This window comes from Lutra lutra, chromosome 1 (assembly GCF_902655055.1).
Source record: "Lutra lutra chromosome 1, mLutLut1.2, whole genome shotgun sequence".
Lineage (NCBI taxonomy): Eukaryota > Metazoa > Chordata > Mammalia > Carnivora > Mustelidae > Lutra > Lutra lutra.
The window spans coordinates 85583080-85604860 of NC_062278.1; the positions used below are offsets into that span (position 1 = coordinate 85583080).

At 37.9% G+C, this 21781-nt stretch overlaps 1 protein-coding gene across 2 annotated transcripts in view; it reads left to right on the forward strand.

Moving 5' to 3' along the window:
* The window catches only part of IQCJ (IQ motif containing J), a 241104-nt gene that overhangs the window by 169873 nt on the left and 49450 nt on the right, over nt 1–21781 (forward strand). The window contains exons 1-3 of one of the 2 annotated variants that reach the window (XM_047728957.1): nt 1054–1088; nt 13404–13468; nt 19883–19963. In XM_047728957.1, coding sequence (XP_047584913.1) covers nt 1071–1088; nt 13404–13468; nt 19883–19963 — 164 coding nt within the window. In that variant the 5' untranslated portion in view covers nt 1054–1070. Of the gene's footprint in view, nt 1–1053; nt 1089–13403; nt 13469–19882; nt 19964–21781 lie in introns of those variants that run through there. The other variant, XM_047728966.1, reaches the window with a different exon arrangement.

The window sequence follows — 21781 nt, forward strand, 5'->3', positions numbered from 1 at the left end:
GCACACAGGTTGACAAATCTTTTTTTGGCCCTCTCTAGAATATCATCTTTCAAACTCTGTTGCCACACACACACACACACACACACACACACACACACACTCAAGTCAGGCTTATTTGACTAATCTGCATTCTGTCCTGAATGGCAAAATGTTTAAACCATTTTTTTTTTTTAAATTAAGAAGTCATTGATAACTCTTTGGGGCACCTGGGTGGCTGAGTCAGTTAAGCGTCTGACTCTTGGTTTTGGCTCAGGTCATGGTCTCCCAGTCAAGGGATCAAGCCCGGTCGTGGGCTCCACACTAAGTGCAGTCTACTTCAGATTCTTTCTCCCTCCCCCTTTGTCCCTACTTGCTCTAGCTCTCTCAAATAAATAAATAAAATCTTAAAAACAAAAACAAAAACCCATCATCTTTCCTTCTTTGCTTGTATTGAACTTTTCAAGCTGCTGGAGGACAGAGCTGTGCCTGCTTGTCTTTTCCCCTGTCCCCATTATATCCTCATGCCTAGCACAGTACCTAACATATGTGACTATATTTTTGTTAAGGAATGAATGGAACAATGAATAATGATGAGAGGAAAGTTTGCTGACTTGCAATGCTTTTTTTTTCTTGTTCTCTCTCAAGTTCTGCTCTCAAGTCTATTTATTCTGTGTTGTAGATTCCATTCAACCTCTTTTTTTATAAAGATTTTATTTATTTATTTGAGAGAGAGCATGAGAGAGAGAGGGAGAGAGAGAGAGCAAGCATGAGCAGAGGGGAGGGGCAGAGTGAGAGGGAGAACCAGACTTCTCGCTGAGCAGCAAACCTGATGCAGTACTTGATCCCAGGACCCTGAAACCATGACCTAAACCAAAGGCAGACTCTTAACTGACTGAGCCACCTAGGCGCCCCTCCATTCAACCTCCTAAGTGTCTCTTTCTTCCATTAATGAATTTTACTGAATATCCCTCTTAACACCCAACTTATTGCTGTCTGCTCAGAATTATGCTGGATGCTAAAATGTATCATGCTTGATGTGCCTGTGAGATCATAATCCAAGCTCAGAAAGCTCAGCAGCCACTGAGTCTGGTATGCAATCAGATATAGAAGTGAGTATTCCTGGTTTTGTATGATTGTATTTGGAAAATATATGCGGTATGATTTCAGTCTTCTTTGTAATATTTGATATGTCTCTTTATGTGATTTAACTGGGGGATTCTTCTGTGTGTACTTGAAGAATATGTGTACTCTGTTTTTCTTGGATGGAAAGTTTTATATATATCTTTTAGAACCATGTATTCTGAAGTATACTTCAAGTAAATAATGTTCTTGTTGAAAAAAAAAAACTTTAACTGAGAGTACTTGTTTAAAATAAAGCACATCAGAGGGGAAGTGCGTGGGGGGATGGGTGAAATAGGTGAAAGGGATTAAGAGTAAACTTATCATGATGAGTACTGAGTAATGATGTATACAATTGTCAAATCACTATTTTGTACACCCGAAACTAATATAATACTCTATATTAACTATTCTTGAATTAAAAGAAAAAACTTAATTAAAAAAGAAGTGAGTTTTCCCTTCCCTAAGTATAGTAGTGTCTACTTTATTTGCTATTATATGGACAGAGATATATGGATTCTACCTTCTCCCTCCACAACCACTGAGTTCCATAAAGAAAGTAGAAATAAAGTCCTATGACATTGAAAAAAAAATTTTACCCTTATCTTATAATATGTTTTTTGCTTTATGGAGTGTTGGTAGAAATAATACCGTTACATATTTCTCAGCAATCTTAACTTTAAAAATACCTGATATTACCTTTCATCCTGACCAGAGGGGTGCTTATCAATTCTCCACCCAGTAGTTTTGAAGGCAGAGAATCGCATGAGTATTATTGTTAGAGGCATATGGGAAGAAATAGCAATATGCAAACCTAAAACTCTTTGACATCTCCTGTTTTCAATATAAAATTAGTGCAAACTTTGAACTCCATTTTAAAACCATGAATTTGCTATTCATGGAATAAAACTGACATCTTGGGTGTATTTGCCCTGATCTAAAGCTTCACATACCCCTAGCCTACTGCTGGCACACCCCCATTTGTGAAGTCCAGAAATAGGGTGTGTGAGTTTGATAAGTCACTTAAGCTTAATGAAAATAGAATTCTACCCCTAAACACCTAGGCTATATTGAGGAAAATAAAATACAACTTATATGGTCAACTTAAGGGCTGTTCTCAGCATAGACATATACAGTTGTAAGATTTCAGAGAAGCAAAATTTACTTCAAAAGGGAGGAACTTCCAGGAAGTTTTCAAGAGAAAGCAACATTCCAGGCAGTTAAGGATCTTCCTTTATGTGTTCAATGAAAATATAGATTAGGATCTACTTTTTAGTTTTCTATTTCCTCCTTCCACACCTAGTCTGTGTCACCTCCTTCACATCTTTTTATAATCTTGTCTTTAATGAATTATTTTATTTGCTACAAGTCAGGAAACAAAATTAGGCTTGCTTAATAATTGCTTTCTAAAGAAGTCTCTAAGTGAAGAATTTCAGGTAAAACAGGTGAGTGGTGCTGTGAGAGAGGTGTTTGGGTTGCAGAAAACCAATTATCTGGGTATGGAGACATGTTCCAATGTATAGAGTTTTCTGAGAGACCACTGTCCTGATAATTGAAGTAATGCTGTGTTTATTATTTAATCATGACAGGTACACCATAATGTATTGTTACTCATGTGTTTCTGTTTCAAAAAACTTCTCTTTATCATTGTTTTATTTCAACACATGGACCAAATCATTCCAAGTTTTTGAGCACCTGATTTTAACTTGGGGTTTTAATGACATGTTGATGTTCTAAGAGGATTAAGTGTAGTGAGGGTGGGTCTCTTAGGAAAGGAACGGGAGGGACAGATGGGGCAGGTTACACAGAACCATCATATGAGGTCCCACCTGGAGACTTAGGCTCTATCAGCTAGGTGAAGGGAAGCAAGAAGTGTTTCAAACAAGTGACTGAACTAATGATAAAGTTGGCATTCTGGCAGGCAATAAATCCTTAACTAAGGACATTGCAAATAGGGAGGGTATGCTCTGGAGACAATTAGAAAATGGAATTGACAGAACTGAGTGACTACTGGAAATGAGTTTGGACTGAGCCAGGAGAAGTTGTTTAGATGTACATCCATGTTTTGAATGGGCTAGAGAGAAATAATAAAAATTTAATAATAATGAAAATAACATTATTGAGCATCTACTATGTGCCCAGTGCACGACTGAATGCTTTACGTGAAGTTTTAATCAAGTAGCATGGCAATCCTTGGAATTTGGTATAATTAGTGTCTCCATCTTAAAGATAATGAAACTGAGAAGGGAGTTGAGGGAAATTGGAAGGGGAGGTATGAACCATGAGAGACTATGGACTCTGAAAAACAACCTGAGGGTTTTGAAGGGGCAGGGGGTGGGAGGTTAGGGGAGCCAGGTGGTGGGTATTATGGAGGGCACGTATTGCATGGAGCACTGGGTGTGGTGCATAAACAATAAATTCTGTTACGCTGAAAAGAAATAAATAAAAAAACAACAGCAACAAAAAATTTTTAAAAATGGAAAAAAAAAAGATTATGAAACTGGGGCTCAAAGGGCTTTCCTAGCCCAAGATCACACAGCAAGAATGACGCAGAGGTGGGTACCACAGGAATAACAAGTGAGACATGACTGCTGTCCTTAGTAAGACAGGCACTTAAGGAATCTCCTTATGGGTGGCCAGTACTTTATTGTACAAAGAATCCTTTTAAATCCGTTACTTTAGTTGATCCTCACATAACACTGTGGAGTAGGCATTGTCGTTATCATTTTACAAATGTTGAAACTGAGACCTAGAAAGAGTGTTATCTAAGATGACACAGCAAGTAGATGACAAGTCTGGATCAGATAAGAAATCTGAATACTTTGCAGAACACTACAACTTCTTGTTTATAGGCCTCATTGGTGAATTACTGCCACTGCTCACATTGTTGCATGTCCTATGTCATTCATGGGAAAAGAGTGGAGAGGATAGAGTTTAGATTCTGCAATGAGACTGCTTAGGTTGACATGCCATGTTTCCTGTAAGACCTTGGTCAAGTTTTGTCATCTTTCTGAGTCTGTTTTCTTATCTAAGTAATGAGAATAATAATTGCATCTTTTGCTATTTTTATGGGGCTTCAGACATAATTTTTAAAAGAATTTATACAAAGAGCCTGGAACCTAGTAAAATTCAATAAATGTTAGTAGTGACAACAGTAGTTCAAAGAAATGACATGACATTAAATATGGAAGGAAATATTAAAATTTATAAAATTGCATTTGAAGTGAACTTTAAGGGATTTCAGAAGGTATATAAGGAGCAGTACTGCAGTTGTGGGATTAAAAATATTTTTACCCCTGGATATTATTTTTGTTTAGAGTTTATGAGTAGGAGAATTAAATTATTGGAAATGTACCTAAAGAAAAACAATTAGGTAACCCAATGTAATGGTTCTGATGAGAACCCTACGGTCCCAACCATGGGTGATAGTGGAAGGAACAGAAAGAGGACAAGTCTGTGGTACTGCACAGCATGTTAGGAGAGCTCTTCCCAGCATGAATTTGGGTTGTTTCCCCATAATATCACTTGGTAAAAAATAAGAACTGCAAATTAATTTTCCACTTGGACTAGGAAAAAATCTAATCTGAACAGCATTTGCTACACTATAATGAAATACATTTTAGAATCAGATATAAATGATTTGGGTGTTATATGGTGTTCTGATTACCTGTACTTTGTTGTTGTCCTTTGGCACAGGAAATCTGGAGTTGGTGTATGGATTCACTAATCCATCTTTGTTATTGTCTGCATTCTAAGAGCTGTTTATTTGATGGCATGTACACATTTATGCTTGCGTGCATGTGAATTTTTCACTTAATGCATGGTATCTAGGACTTTTCCTCCAGAATATAGAAATATATAAGATGTAAAAATATCTATACCCCAGTGATTGTACTTAGTATTTCAGTCTCAGTTGAGTTTTCATGGTTGTCTAGCTGTTAAGCTGAATTAACTTTGAGTAGAGTGATTACTTTAAAATTATTACTAATAGTATTTTAATTTTTCACATCCTAGATTGAGTAGGAGTGGTTAGACTTTTTGTAATGAGCTGAGTATTTTATTTTATTTTATTTTAAAGATTTTATTTATTTATTTGACAGAGAGAGCTCACAAGCAGGCAGAGAGGCATGCAGAGAGAGAGAAGCAGGTCCCCGCTGAGCAGAGAGCCCTATGCAGGGCTTGATCCCAGGATTCCGGGATCATGACCCAAGCCTAAGGCAGAGGCTTTAACACATTGAGCCATCCAGGCACCCCTGAGCTTTTTATTTTATAATGATAATTTTAGAATGTCTGTGATCTAAAATTAGCAAAAGTTCTTGAGACCATGCATAATCTTAGGGAAAGAAGAAAGGGGATGTTTAAGCTTAAGTGGTATTTTTCAAAATAAATACCTGTCTGACAATCCTAGATCCACTGGGGCCTTCCGGTGCATCTGCATGAAGTTGTAGGTAATTATTCACATCAGGGGCAAGGGGCTGATGTGGATGGTGTGGTGGTAGGTATACTCTTCCAGATGAGTTTCCTTCCTCACTTCTACTCCATGAGAATCAAAGTCTGAAATCAGCTCAGATCCAAGGTGACCAATGACATATACAGTCATAACTGGGTTTTTACTTAATATGTTTCTCTTTGGCATCTGTTCAAGTAAGTTCAGGTATTTGGCATTCTCAGAATTGGCAGTCAAAGGTGTTTTTATGTCCTAATGCCTATGAACATAGCCTGATTGGTCAAATAAGAATAAAAAATGAGCTATCACAACAATTCACATCGTCATATCTTATGCAGATAAGTTTGTAAGTTTTACTGTGTATGAGGTAGCAAATAAAAGTGCCACTGAGAACTGGCATAGTGAGGCCTGGAACTACCTCACTCAGTGATTGTCACCATAAAATCACAGCCCCTCTGCATCTTGTTGGACATTCAAAATGTCCTTAAAGTGCTAGAAACAAGCAAATCTCTTTTTAAGTCTTCTACCTCATATGCCCATAACTTACCTGAATGAATCCTTTAATTGAGTTGTTAATGTCCTATTAATGTCCACTTTTTCCTCCCAAAGAAATTCATGTTCAGCTGCAAGATAACTTCCTGTGTGAAATTTACAGGTCTCTCAGCCATAAAAACCATTAATGCATAATACATAAACAAAAAGTATGCCCTTTTAAAAAAAATGGCAAAAACAAAAAAGAAAGGAATTTAGTCTCTGCTTTCCAAGGGAGAAAACATGAATCTTGCATTTTTTTATGCCATTTTGCCTTTAAATATATGAGATGACTATTAATGCCCATATTCACAGCAGGAGTAGAAGGGAAATGACAGTAAATTGTAAAGTGCATTTACATTATAACAAGGCCCATGGAAACATTGTAATTCACAGTTATTTCAACAGAGGTTGGACTCCCTCCAATTTAATTTTCTGAAGTTGGGCTGTGCAGCTGGGTCATTCCTGGTCTAATCTGGGAAATGTATCTCTTAAGGCTGTGGATCAGAATGCCAGCCTCCCAGCTGTCACCGAGGAGCACCATTTACAGCCACTGAGATCTGAGGGCAAAGCATCAGAATCACTTTATGTGGACACAGCAGCCTAGCTAGCTTCATAAATTCTGTTGTAAAGAGCAATAATCAATATTTCATGTTTAATGATGCAGAGCTAAAATTAGTATAGATTTTGTGTCTTCTACTTTTCCAAATTATGCAAACATTAGTAACCCCTTTTCTAGTGCCTTTATTACATTTCCATTTAAAAAAGGCCAATGGAAGGGGGCAGTAAGGAAGATTGGTGATATTTAATTGAATGATAGAATAGTCAAAAGTAATTTTGGCTCTTAACTTTTGTTAAATAGTTACCTTTAGGTTAACATGAAATTATTTCCAACACACAAAAAAATGATGTATGTAAGTGGCACAGGCCTTGTCACCCATAGCTACACAATGAAGTAAATTGCAGATTGTTTCCATGTTTTAAGTTACTTTAAATGCTCTGGGATACGCTGGGAATAAAATGGCCAAGGTATAAGTCAGAAAGGTTAAAGTTTGGTGTCTAAATATAAGTGTGCTTTATATGGTGAGTGCTGTGAAGTGTGTAAACCTGGCGATTCACAGACCTGTACCCCTGGGGATAAGAATATATGTTTATAAAAAATTTTAAAAATTAAAAAAAAATAAAAGAAAAAAAAATATAAGTGCGCTTTAGAGAAAAAATAATTTTGAATGAATTTCTTATTTTAAACTTGTTCAAAGGACATATCCTGCTTGTTTAGACAATAGAAGTGGCAAGGACAGAAAAAATAATAAAAGAACAATATTTTATTATTGGGCAGATTAAGGTACTGACCAAGTAGCCACAAAGATGAGCTGACCTAACCTTTTAGCTATATTCTCCTGTCTATGACAGGAGAAAAACCAACAGGAGTAAGGTAGGAGGGACAGCCAGACACAAAAGAACAAAATCTAGCATCTGTCATTTAGTCTAGCAGTTTACATCCAAGTTACTTCAAAAGAACTCTTATGATATTGCGAAGCATAGGCTTTGGCAAATAATTAATCAATTATGCCCCCTAACTATACAGCCTCCATTTCACAGCCTCCTGTAACACAAGTTTTATTTGGGAAAATAGGATTAAGGATATGGAATACTGTACGTCTTGGTTATGCTTGAATAATTCAAGCAGAAGCAAAGTTAAGATCCTTGAGGCATGTCAGCCAGAGTCCAGTAAGAAGACATATGACTCATTTAAAAGAGTGATTGAAAGAGTTAATGGAGTGGCTACATGGATATGGGCAGAGTGTATGGAAAATCACAAGGGATGGTGATGCATCTGGGTCTGTCAATAGCTAGAAAGGGCAATAATAAGGAAGGGAAAGAAGAAAACAAAAGAAAGGCCTTGAATGGGCAAGAAATGGGAGCAGTTATGGACAAGAACCACCTTGTGGGAGAGGCTACTCCATGTGAGCTGTAGCCTCTAGTAACACCAGTCTGTGCTTTCATAAGAGACTGGAGAAAAGAGAGTGAGTAATCCAACTTCTCTCTTCTGCTAACTTCTGATTTTATGCAGTGCCGCCCACTGCTCAAATCCTATCCAAGGCCACAGGACAAAGGGGCCAGGTTCATATAACCCAAAATTTTGAGCCTCCCAGAACTCAAAGGAGAGTGGGGATGAGTCAAGAGTATGAATAGGAGATGTTGGTCAAGCAGAACAAAGTTTCAGTTATGCAAGATAAGTAAGCTTTAGACATCCAATGAATAGCAGTGTACAGTTAACAATACTGTAGTGTAGGGACGCCTGGGTGGCTCAGTTGGTTAAGCCGCTGCCTTCGGCTCAGGTCATGATCCCAGCGTCCTGGGATCGAGTCCCACATCAGGCTCCTTGTTCTATGGGGAGCCTGCTTCTCCCTCTGCCTCTGCCTGCCACTCTGTCTGCCTGTGCTCGCTCTCTCTCTCTCTCTCTCTCTGACAAATAAATAAATAAAATCTTAAAAAAAAAACAATACTGTAGTGTATACTTGAAATATGCTAAGAGGGTAGATCTTAAGTGTTTTTACCCCACCAAAAGCCAAAAAAAAAAAAAAAAAGAAAGAAAGAAAAGAGAAGGGAAAAAAGGAAGGAAGGGTGGGAGGGAGGGAGGGAATGAGGGAGGGAAGAAGAAAGAAGGAAGGATGGAAGGAAGGAGGGAAGGGTAACTGTAACGTGATGGATATGTTAATTAGCTTGATTATGGCGATTATTTCACAATGTTTGCATATATCAAATCATCAAATAGTACACCTTAAACATATATAATTTTAAATTGTCAGTTATACCTCAGTAAAGCTAGAAAAATATAATGTTAAATAAAAAAGAAAGTTACTGAATGGTTTAAAAAAAAAGCTTATTGGGAAAGGTAGAGAAGAGTCAGCAGAAGACATACAATTTCTTGGGATTTTTAGGGGCATTAAGCTACTAAGATTTCTTTTCACTTCAGTTAGAACAATGCGTTCAATTCATTTATTATTCATTTATTCAACAGATATTTATTGAATGGCTTATTGGGGAATAGGCATCTATCTCATTGCGAGCAAGTCACCATCCCTAACTTCAAAGATCTTAGTGGTGGGGTGGCAGGATGCATCAGGTAGAGAGATAATGCTAAAATAGGGATCACCATAGTTTGCTAAGGAAGCAAGGTATGGTATCTGACCTTCCTGTTGAGTTCCAAAAGCTTCTTTGGGAAAGAATAATGTTGGGGCTTCCTGAAGGAAGAGTGGGAGTGGGCGAGTAGAATAATTGGGGGTACACTGTTATTGAATGTCCAGTAAGAGAGGATGTGAGTTCCAGGATTATGTGAAGTTTTCATATGACCAGACTTAGGGACGAAGTGTGTGGGGCAGGGCATATGAGGTAGAGTGGGGAGAGACAGCTGGGCCCTGTTGCACCATACCTTGACTGTGGAATTTGGATTCTGTCCTCAAAGCACTAGGGAGCTACTGTTGGTTTCTAGTAGGGAAATGACATTTCCAGATATGAAATCAGAGACAAAAAGGACTAGTGGGAGAAACCAGTGATGGGAAAGACCAATTTGTATGTTTTTAATGGTAAATTGAAACAAAACTTTCAAAAAGTTAAATTCCAAGTGAAGATCTGTTGAGCAAGCACCTTTCTTATCCATTTCCAAGAAAATGAGGACATGGTTTGGAAATTCCAGGCCAATTGAATTGAAGTGTTTTTGTATAGTTAGCTTAAATAACCAAATGATGAAATCAATCCTTTAAATTGTCAGCAGAACAGCTGTTCAGAAAGCTCTTGTTAGTCATTGACCTTATGTTTAATATGATTTCCTAGAACGTGGATAGTCAGATTGAATAAAGTGCTGCATCAAAGCCCTCCCCACACAGCAAGATCTCTGCAATGAAAGAACCAAGGAAAGGAGAGTGGCTGGCACAGAGTGCAAAAGCCCTTTATTTCCTGCTCCCCAAATCCCCAGGGAAAAGGAAAAGAGGAAAGCACGCCACAGGCACATCTTAGAGAAGAAAGTCCTGGGACTACTAACAGCTCAGTCTCTTTCCTAATCATAATCCAGGGGGTAAAAAAAGAACAAGTTTATGACCTAAAAATCCCCCTTTGGTTTTCAGGATTTCATGGATTCTTATTCCATCTGTTTCCTTTCTGTATAACAGCTGCTTCATCTATTGCTATGTCACTAGAGGTGGGATGGGATATGATGAAAGATTAGATGGGAGAGTTGGAGTTTTGAGGGAAAATAGAGGATAAATATGGAGACTTGTTCTTAGAGTAAGAAACCAGTGTCTATAGTACTGAAGAGTTAGTTTTACCTTGAAAATAAAAAGCCACGTATAGAAGTGAAAAAGATGTTATGTTTACCTACTTACCTACCTATCAATCATCTTTCTCTTTCTTACCCATTTATCATATATGTACTCTGCCGCTATCCTGCTGGCTTCCACTTACTATGAAAAGCGCACATGTAAAAGAGTTAAAGTAAAAATAAGGAATTTCACACACCATATAGTGTAAGAACAGGGTATAATTGTACTAACAGCATGGAAAAAGTAGTTCTGACAATGGAGTATTTAATTTAGCTTAAGCTTCAAGGCAAAATAAACAACCTCTGTAAGACTTATAAATTGTTATTGTTGATGAAGACAAGTGAAATATTGTATCAGAAGGGGAAAATATCACCTCCTAGTAAATCCTAAAATTTTATTCTTTTATACGAGAGAAACTGTAACAAAACATACAGTGTCTTATAGAGCAGTTTTGCAGAAGATGCAGAATTATTCTTCATGTGAGGTTTGTTATACCAGTATTGGATATAAAAGCAGGAGTATTTGACAAAAAGGAATTGAAGACCATGACCTGCTTTATCCATTATTCTTCTGAATAACTCGTGTTTTAAGACACTGACAAAACAAAACAAAATAAACAAGAACTGCCCGGTTCTGAACTTTTATAGTTCCATGCCTCATCTAAGTTAGGGTTTTGTATATAGAAGCCCTAGGTTATGGCTCATACTGTCACTTCTGAGTTTGGATTCTTTCAACTGAAAGATAATAGAAATCTTAACCAAAAGTGCCTTAAGCAAATGAGAGAATTGGCTCATAAAGCTGACAATCTATCAGTATGCTGGTTTCCAACTCTAGTTTGACCAAGATGTTCACAGCATCACTAGAGCATTGGTTCCTTAGCTGTTTTCCTTGGCTTTCATCCTTTCTGCTATGTTATCTTTTTCTTCCAGTTAGTAGCTCTTACCATAGCAAATATTTGCATTTGTTCCAGGGTTCTTCACACTTCAAAATCCTTATACTCTAGAATTCAGAGGGAAAAAAAAATAGAAATTCTTCTCTAGGTAACAAATGTGCAGTTTAAACAATAAATATTGGTTGAGCAACGAATTACAAAATATAATGTTTAGTGAATTAAGCCAGACACAAAAGAATAGATAATTTTATATGAAGTTCTAGAATAAGCCAAATTAATCTATGATGATTGAAATCAGAACAGGAGAGGGGAATTAAAAGAGAAGAATTGGAAAGAAACTTTCTAGAGAGAGAAATGTTCTTTATTTCATTTTTGGGTGGTTCTGCCAGTGTATGCATTTGTCAAAAGTATGTTTATGGTATGTGCATTTCATGCACTAAAAAGTAAAAGGCTAGGTACTAAAAGGTGAAGCTGGCTGATGTAAGGAGAATTGACTTAATACGGGCAACAGAGATAAGAGACTCAGAGTTCGCTTAGACCACACTGAGAAGCAGAGGTCAGTTCTGGATATATTTTGAAATTGAATCAACAAGATTAGCTGATTGTGTGTTGTGAGAGAAACAAAGGCATAAAGCCTGATTCCTAGGTTTTATCTCTGCATATCTAGGTGAATAGTGATGCCATTTGCTAAAATGAGGAAAAAGTGGTGAAGAAGGAGTTTGGGGTGGGAGGGTGAAGGCAAGGAAATCAAGACTTTGGTTTGAACTTGAGATGCCCATTGGACATGCATCTGGAGCTGTCAAGTAAGAAAGTAGTGTAGAAGGGAGGAGTTCAGAGGAGAGGTCAGGTACAAATATAAATTTAAAGCTATAGGACTGGATAAGACCTCCTAAGGAGTGAGGATTGATAGGGAAGAGGACAGATGCTTAGGATAAACTCCTGGCATACTTTCAGAGGAGCTAAGATTTCATAGGAGTGAGGAGGATTTGGATGAATCAATGAGGGGAAGAAGGGGTCCCATACCTCCTTTAGACTGTGCTGGGTATAGCATGTGGGATAGAAATGACCGCCTCTTAAGCGGACTGCAGGAGAGATGGTGTGTTCAGAGACTCAGCCAAATGTGTCATCAGCAAAGTCCTCTATATCCTAAAACTCTTTTCTAAATGGTTCTTTGATCTTCTTGCTTTAACAAAAACTTAGCTTTTCCCAGAGCAGTGAGGCAGGGTACAGTCCGAATAAGTTAAAGAGAATGTTCAAAGAGAGGATAGAGGATTTTGCTAATGACAGACTATGAATTTCAAGAGGCTCAGTGGAAAGCTCGGAGGAATTGGAGAGAGGTGGGTGACAGGGTCAAATTCTGGGATACACAATGCAGTAAAAAGTAAAAAAAAATGAGTAATGGGGGCTGACCTAGGAGACTTGGAGTTCTGGTAGCTTAGAAGCATGTTGAGACTCGTCCTGATGGTCTTGTAGGGGCAAATGTGTGTAATTGGGGCTTCCTCTTGGCACGTTAATAGTTTTTGTGAAGAGGCAAGTAGTGGCTTCTGTTATATCCCTGAACTAATCACTGTGGCCTGAAGAATGGGATTACAGAGACTATGGCTGCCTAAAATGCAGAGAAGGGATGTGTGTGTGTGTGTGTGTGTGTGTGTGTGTGTGTGTGTGTGTGTGTATGTGTGTGTGTGGTGCATTTCTGCGCACGGTGACTCAGGGACAAGTTTACCTAGAGTTACCAAGAGACAGGAGGGGATGATTGCTGAATGGCCAAACCCAGCACACACTAATTAGAGCCCTTCACCCAGCAACCAGCAAACATAACACTGATGACAGAATAAATTTGGGAAGAGTGTGAGTGGATCCATATAAACACATCCCCACTCTGGGAAAATAACAGGAAGCATTATCTTTAGTGGCATAAAAAAAAATCACACAATTTGGCAGTATTGTATTCTAATTTGATCAAGGATCAAATTTTATTGTATGTTTAAGCACGTATCCATTGTAAAGTCCAGAACTCTCAGCAGTGTGTTATCTCAATTTGCAAACATTTGTACTCAAATATTATTACCCACAAGTACATGGGGTCAATTTATACTTCTTTTCTTTTTCACAGGAAGAAATGAAAAGATTGCAGAATCCTTTAGAACAAGTTAATGATGGAAAATATTTACTTGAAAAGTAAGTAAAAAATACAAGAAATTATTTTGTTTGAGGTTAAAAAGCTTGCAAGAAAAAAAAATACCTGGCAAGACAAAAATGAGTAAGTAAATTCCACAGTTTCTTATGATATCGTTGTAATCAGGACTCAGAAATATGGCTTTTTTGAGATACAGTAGATAGATGTATGGCTAGTTGAGCTATGAAACACAAGCCATACTGATTAGCAGAAGAATATGATGCATGGAGATGTGGTGCTATGTCTGAGGCTTAAAACTTGACAATCCTGCCCCGTTTTTGGCTTTTAATCAATGACGTGTATGGAAGGCAGTCATAAAATTTTCAAAAAGGACAAAGTAACAACAGTAAGACCGATAGAATGGACATTTAAAATAATATTACAGAATGGAACAAAACCGTGCTAGAAAAAAAAAAAGCGAGAAAGAGGTGAAATTTAACAGGGATACAAGTGAATTTTTCATTTAGAGTTTTAGATTGTGCAATTAGAGCACGTGAGGGATATATTCTGATTTCAGTTTGTGAATAGATGCTTTGAGGTCTTATCTGCTACTAACACGAGACCATGATTTTATATGGCTTCTAAAAATATTACCACAACATAAGACTGATCAATAGCCACGCATTGTCAAGATAAAAGAAAGAAATAACTATCATTTACTGAGCATTTGCAATATCCTCCATATTCGTGAATGCTTACAGATGTTTCCGCATAGAATTCTGATTACAGCCTTTGAGATAGGTACTATTTCCATTTTATCGACAGGGAAAGAGACTCAGAGAGCTGTCAGCACTTATCTAAGTATATTTAGCTCAGAGTAGCGAGGGTGAATATTTGGATGCCACCAGTGCTCTCAACCACTAGATAAGTCCCAGGTGCAAAGCCCATGTGGGTGTCAGCAGTGGCTCTGGTCATCACGTATAAAAAGCACATACAGGGGCACCTGGGTGGCTCCGTCAGTTAAGCGTCCAACTCTTGATTTTGGCTCAGGTCTTGAACTCAGGATTTGTGAGATCAAGTCCCTCCTCAGGCTCCACTCTGGGCGTGGGGCCTGCTTAATATTCTCTCTCTCCTCCTCCCTTGCTCTCCCTACTCATGTGCTCTCTCTCTCTCTTTGTAAAATAAAATGAAATAAAATAAAATAAAATAAAAACCATATAAACCTTCCCAAAAGCATCAGAGGAGGTTAATTAAAATTATGGGGATTCTGGAATAATGTGAAACTATTACAAAGAGCTGAGTATGTGTACTTGGAGAAAAGAAATCTCAGAGGGAACATAATGGCTTTCCTCAAACATTTGAAGGAATTTTCCTATTAAAAAGGGGCTAAATTGCCCTTCTTGCTCTAGAGAGCATAACAAGAATCAGTGAGCAGCACTTATAGAGAGACAGCTTTGTGACTCAGAAAAAGAATAACTTTTATAAAAATGCTGCCTGCCCAACAGAATGGACTTTTGTGTTAAGAAGTGAGATGACAGATACTAGGGGTTTCCAAGAGTGAAATGCCCATCCATCTGAAGTGCTATTGAAAGCATTCCTGAAAATGGGAAATCTTAGATGTGATTCCTCTTTCTGATTTTATCCTAGCTTTGTGAGTCTGGACAAATTATTTAACTCCCCTGAACCCAGCTTCCTCATCTTTAAAAATGAAGATAGTACCACTGACTTGACAGTCTTAGTGAGAGCATTAAATAGGAAGTGCACAATAGCACCATGCCTTCCATGTCAGCTTCTCTTTCCAGCCCTGTGGTTGTTTGGACTAGACACTTTCAGATTCATTCTGTCTCCATGATTCTAAGAATGTGCCATGTTATCACTTGAAGGACAGTTTCAGCCCTTTGATTAAATGAAGTTTCTGGGTTATCTTCAGATTTAATTTATACTTATCATGTCTACTCTTATTAATATGAATAACTAAGAATAAATTAGTTCAGTTCCCACCCCCCTCATCACCACTAGCAATATGTAAACAATAATAATTAAAAAGTTTTTGGCTGTGTAACTAGAAAGGTTTTCCTTTACAGAGATTACTGTGGTAATGACATTAGATCAGTGGTTCTTCATCCTGGATGCCCTTAGAATCACCTGGGAGTTAATAAAAAATGAAATAAGCTTTGGCATAACCTCCACCCTAGACAAATTGAATCTGAATCACTGGGGTTGAAGTCCTTAAATTAGTATTTCTTAAAAGCTGACTTCATGTGACTCAAATGAGGAGCTGGGGATGAGAACCAGTGGTCTTGGTACATTTTAGATTCCTTTTGGTTATTCAATAATTTCATGTAACTTAATTCTCTTAGGACACACTTTCTCTGTGACTTTCAGCCCTTTTGACATGGGGCCACTGAGCCAACGGTCAATAAAAGAATTCTTGAGACATTTTCGGTGCAAAAATGTGTTTTTATTAAAGCATGGAAACAGGGCCAGTGAGTAGAAAGGGTTGCACTGTGATCTTGAGGAGCTTTTGATTATATACTTTTAGGTTGTGGGGAGAGGGTAGAGATAAAGTCTCTACATGGAATTCCATATGCTAAAGAAGACTTACAGGATCCTGGAGGTCTAGCTGTTCTCAAATTAAAGTTGATTTTAGTCTCTAGCAAAACATCAACATTATTAAGGCAGCCAGGAGTTCCCTGAGGAATATTATACTCTGCATATCTTAGGTATTTGTCAATAGACTGCAAGTTGTAAGGAAATTTAATTTTATCTACATTTCTCTTGCCTTTGTTCTCCTTATCACTTTTATCTATTAAATTTGGTTATGTTGGTATCTCATTGTTGATTTTAATGTAAGAAGTGAACTCCAGAAGTTTTTTCCTTGCTAATTGACCCACAACTCTGTATTCAGCTTTTCACTAGTGCCAGCATGTATCTTTCCCAGCTCTCTGCTCTCAGGAAGATTTGTGAAGATAAATGGCAGATATGTGGGCTTCTGCCTCCTCCTTCCTCCCCTATTCTTTCCTTGTTACCCAGAAGCAGGGAGAAGCTAAAAGCCCCTGGAAATGGCCAATCAGCTTTGCATGCTTATTTTTCCTTATCATGATTGAGGAATTCCAGAGATGGGAATTAAAGTCTCCCCTCAAAGCACACAGGCATGTGGGGTAAGCTTCCCTTTCATGTTTGTCCAGGACAGAGAGAAAACAGTGGCTCCCAGCCTTAACAACCTATACCCATTTGCCTGGAATTCTAGAGATTTTTCCTGGTTGGCTTTGGGGTGAGGCTGTGTCCTTGAAAGCTGTCAGACTTGATTGAAAAATTGGTATACTTTGAGTGAGCAGTTCGGCATTTCATTATAGCTGTAGCTGACTTAGGTGCTGATGTAAATCATCTCAGCTACTTGAAATGACCATAAGTTAAGTGATAGTGGTGTCATAGCTGTTGATCAGTTATTCCCCCTTGGAACATTACATTTATTCTGAATGCTCAACAGGGTTTTGTGGTAGACAGTCAGTGTGAAGGGAGGGTAAGCCGCAGCTCTGTTCTACTGGAGACTGTATGTAGGGCCAAACCTGTGCATTCTGTGCACATACATACACATACTCAGTAAAGCTTCCTGTGTGCCCATAGACAGAAGAGTAATTAGTAAGACCATTAATTAAAAGCCTGCTTATGACTGTATTGTTTTTGATAATCATTTATTAACTTAAATAAGACCTCAGGGTGATTGCTATTTGTTGTAAATACTGAATCAGGCTGGCTTTCTGGTGGGAAATGTGTGATTGTTGGTCACACATTCACCTCACATATCATCATTTTATTACCCACAGGTAATTATTGATGGAATGAGCTAAAGCTATCCAATTAAACCTACAGGTATTCATAATTTAGAGTTTGTTGAGGTTATATAAATTATAACCCCAAATTAGCAAATTTATTAATGTTGTAATTTTTTTCTTTTTTATGAAAACTTGAGCTTTGGCTTTGGTTGCTGCATAACTACAGGACCCACAACACCTTACATGTGTCTCTGTTGCCCAGTTTGCTAATATGCTATTACGGGTTTTAATTAACAAAATCTTTCTTTTTTAAGATTTTATTTATTTATAGGCAGAGAGAGAACACAAGTAGGCCAAGAGGCCGGCAGAAAGAGAGGAGGAAGCAGACTCCCTGCTGAGCAGAGAGCCTGATGCAGGGCTCAATCCCAGGACCCTGAGACCATGACCTGAGCTGAAGGCAGAGGCTTTAACCCACTGAGCCACCCAGGCACCCCTAATTAACAAAAACTTAAAGTATCTTTACTATAAGGTTGTTGTCCCTACAAGATCATAGACTTGTAAAAACAAGACTTTCCATGCCCATCAACCCTGGATTAGGTCCCTCTGTGTTTCCCCTATAATAGCATCCATCACACTTGTAATTATTTGTTTAATATCTATCGTCTCCTAGATTGTAAGACCATAGAACAGGGACCATGTCTAGTGTTTTCACCATTATATCATTCGTGTTTTGCATCATTTCTGAAACATACAGAAGACATACAATACATTTACAAATGAGTGAATAAGGATGAATTAATAAGGGACCCAGAATATGAATGATGCAGAGCAAACAAGAGTATTTTTTTCCCTTACCTCTGGACATCCCAGTTGGGCAACCACAAAGCTATATTGTGCTGATGGCACCATCTACATAGGCCACATAGGAATTTATCTAGTCCACTATGTGTTTCCCCATCTCTTGGTTATTCCTTTTGAAAGAAGAAAGAGGAGAAAATCCTAGATAACTTCAGCACATTGCTTTTAATCTTTTTCTTTTCTTTTCTAAAACCATAGTCCTGCTCTTTATTATCAGACCAATTTGAATACCTTCCTAAATATTTTTCATCATTCTCCTTTCTTACTCCCACAATATCCTTAAACATCCCATTCAAATTTCCCTACCCCAAAAGCTTTAGATTTCCCTGCAGCAATTTTTAAAAAAGATTTTATTTATTTATTTGGCACAGATAGAGATCACAAGTAGGCAGACAGGCAGGCAGAGAAAGAGGGGGAAGCAGGCTCCCCGCTGAGCTCAGAGCCCAATGCAGGGCTCAATCCTAAAACCTTGAGATCATGACCTGAGCTGAAGACAGAGGCTTAACCCACTGAGCTACCCAGGCACCCTTGCAGCAATTTTTCACACTGTAGATAGCAATCCACTGATGGTTTGTTAAATCAATTTGATGGGTCACTACTGAAATATAATTTTTAAAATCTAAAATATAATAAAAGATATCAGCATACATTACATGTGGTTGAGGAAATAATGTACCCTGAAATTTTTGTTTCCATTTAAACACACATGCATGCACGTGCGCACGCACACACACACACACACACACACACACACACAAACACCCTTAGCACATGCATGTAATGGATCGGGATGCCAAATATTTGACCTATGAAAACCAGTCAGTACGATTAAGTTTAGTAAATATGTTATTAAAATCCTTCAAGCCGTATTTTGTGGTTGTGAGACTTGAGTTTCAATGTGGCTTCTGCTGTATAGTGACAAGAACATAATCTCTTTGAGCTTCTGATTTCTCAGCTGTACAGTGGGGAAAATAATTGGTAGAGGCTACCGTGAGAATTAAGATAATACATGTATAATATCTATGATAGTGTTTTATATGTAATTTGTGGCCAGTGATTATTGGTTTTCTGCTTAGCCAAACTTATTTCCTACTTTTATCCTCCACTTTCACCAAATTGCTCTTTATTGTCTAAAAATAGCCTGAATTTTATCACCCCTAATCCTTTGTTTTAATATCTCTCTCATATGTATTACCTTTCACATCTCAACTTACTTAATTCTTGTCCATTCTTCAAAACCCACATCAACTACCACCATCTCCATGAAATCTTCCTTGATCATTGTAGCATCCAGTGATTGCCTAATAAGCCCAGAGGAGCACTGATCCTATATCTATAGACCCCTGCCAGGAGTTTTCCCAGGCAGAGATTCATGCTTTTCTCATAGTGAGAGCTCTGCAAAGCTGACAGAATGAAAGGAGGAAAGGTTCAATGATAGTGGTGCTATTGGAGTGAGAATGAATGAAATCTCCTTTACAACTTGGACAATGCCATGGGATTTGTAACACTCTCCTTATATTCTCCCCGCCCCACCTAAACGGTCCAATATTTTGTTTTCCTCTTTGCTTAAAAGAAATGACTCTCATGCCTTAAATATGAATATTGAACTAAGAGGAAAAAATCAAAGGAACAGAAAAGGTAAAAGGTAAAACAATATTTTCCTTTTATGATATGGTTATTTATCCATTATCCATCAATAGCAACCTTTAGGCCTCTTTGAATTAATTAAAATGAACAAAATTGGATGTATATCTGCTTTTTCAAATAAATATAAATTAGCAGTTTTATTGCTATGTAAGTTGTCTAGATTCAGCTATATTGAGGCATTATTTCTGTTTCTAGTCACCAGCTGACCATGGATATGGAGAATAATATTGAAAAGTATCCCCTCAATCTGCAGCCCCTGGAATCAAAGGTGAAAATGTAAGTTATTTCAAAGTTTACATTAAAGCAGTAATTTTACAGTTCTTGTTTTTTGAACTTCTAGACTACTCTGGAATTTGGGGATACAAGAATTAAGCATTTATATACTTCACATCTATATGTTAACGATAATTTCCTCTGTTCTGAGAGGCAACAAAACTGTTTTGGGAAAACAGCGCCATCTACTGGATAATATGGGGGACTATTTTATTGTCATCACGTCCTCATTTCTTGGTTTTTCCCTTTTTAAGGCAGAATGCACCTCTTCAGCATCCACTAACATTTGCCGCTGTCTTTCATCTTAGTAACTTGGTTAATTTCACCATGGAACAACTTGGCTATTTTTACATTGGGCCATTTCTTTATTAAACACCTAAACACTTTTAATCCTCTTCCTCTTATTTCCATTCCACCTCTCATCCATATATTTTGGAAAAAATCTCTTCTTTTCCTCTTCACTTCCTGTCATTTTCCTTTTTATTCTCTCTTAATAAGGCCAAATGTGAATCCCCGTCCCAACTACAAATGGCTGTTATATAAAGATAGTGCTAAGAATGGGCGCCCAGGTGGCTCAGTTGGTTAAGCATCTGACTCCTAATCTCAGCTCAGGTCATGATCTCAGGGTCTTGAGATCAAGCTCTGCTTTAACCTCTGGGTTGGGGCCCCCATGTCAGGAGCCCCTCACTGAGTCTGCTTTCCTCCACGGAGTGTGATTCCCTTTCTCCCTCTCCTTCTGCCCCTTTCCTTTCTCACAGCCTCTCTCTTTCTTTCAAATAAATAAATACATCTTTTTTTTTTTTAAAAAAGAGATGATTCTAAGAACACTTCAATATTAACAAAAATGAAACTGGTAACTTCCAGAGTGAGACAGGCTACATTCTAGAACAAAACAGCAACTTTCTAAAACCATATTTAAGTAGAGAAGGGATGTATAATCACCTCAGTAGCAATTTTAAACTATGCTCGCTTTCTGTGATCCTTTCCCATTCTGATTTTCCCTCAGGAGTGCATATAAGAATTTTCAGTGAGAGCCTATGTAATCTTTCTCTCTCTTTCTCTCTCTCTCTCACACACACATACATGTGCGCGCGCGTGTGTGCATACACACAGCTTAATACTCTGAGAGGTATGTATCTGAGAATTTAAACATGTCTGAGGTTGGCTAGGATAACTGATCATTTGCAGGAAAGCCCAAAGAGGAATCCTTTAGAAAATAAGTCACCCTCAAGAAGGGAGCCTTGAAGTGTACAACTTTGAAGAACAATAAGCCACGGATTTAGGAACAGAAATGGTGCACATATATATACTATCCTGCTGGATAAAAGCAAATATTAACATAAACCACTGCCAATTTACATTAACCCTGGTTATCAATAAAAAGCTTGTCTCTGAGTGAAAACATAGAGATACCTTCAAGATAAAGTTCAAACATGGCTTCTGAACCTGTTGGGTCCCTTCCTAGGAAGCTCTGTATCATGCTTACTAAGTGAATAATAAATCAGGCTACCAAATTTTATGTAAGCAATGTGTCAGCCTCACTACACAGGATGTGAGTTTTCAAACAGAGGTTGCTTTATTCTTAGGAATTTTCTCATTAAGATAACATCCTCTTAAATGAAAAAGTGCTAGAATGGAAAGTTGTGTGAAAAATAGGAGTGTTTGATTTGAATGCTGAAATGAAGCTAAGAAACCTGTCTTGTCTTTTTTGGTTTTCAGCATCCCTAATATGTAGGCAGAGGGGCAGGTGCCAGGAAGAGGAGCAGGCAAGAAAAAAAATAATCTCTCTGTCTGAGATTCCAGCCAGCTCAGAGAGTCTGG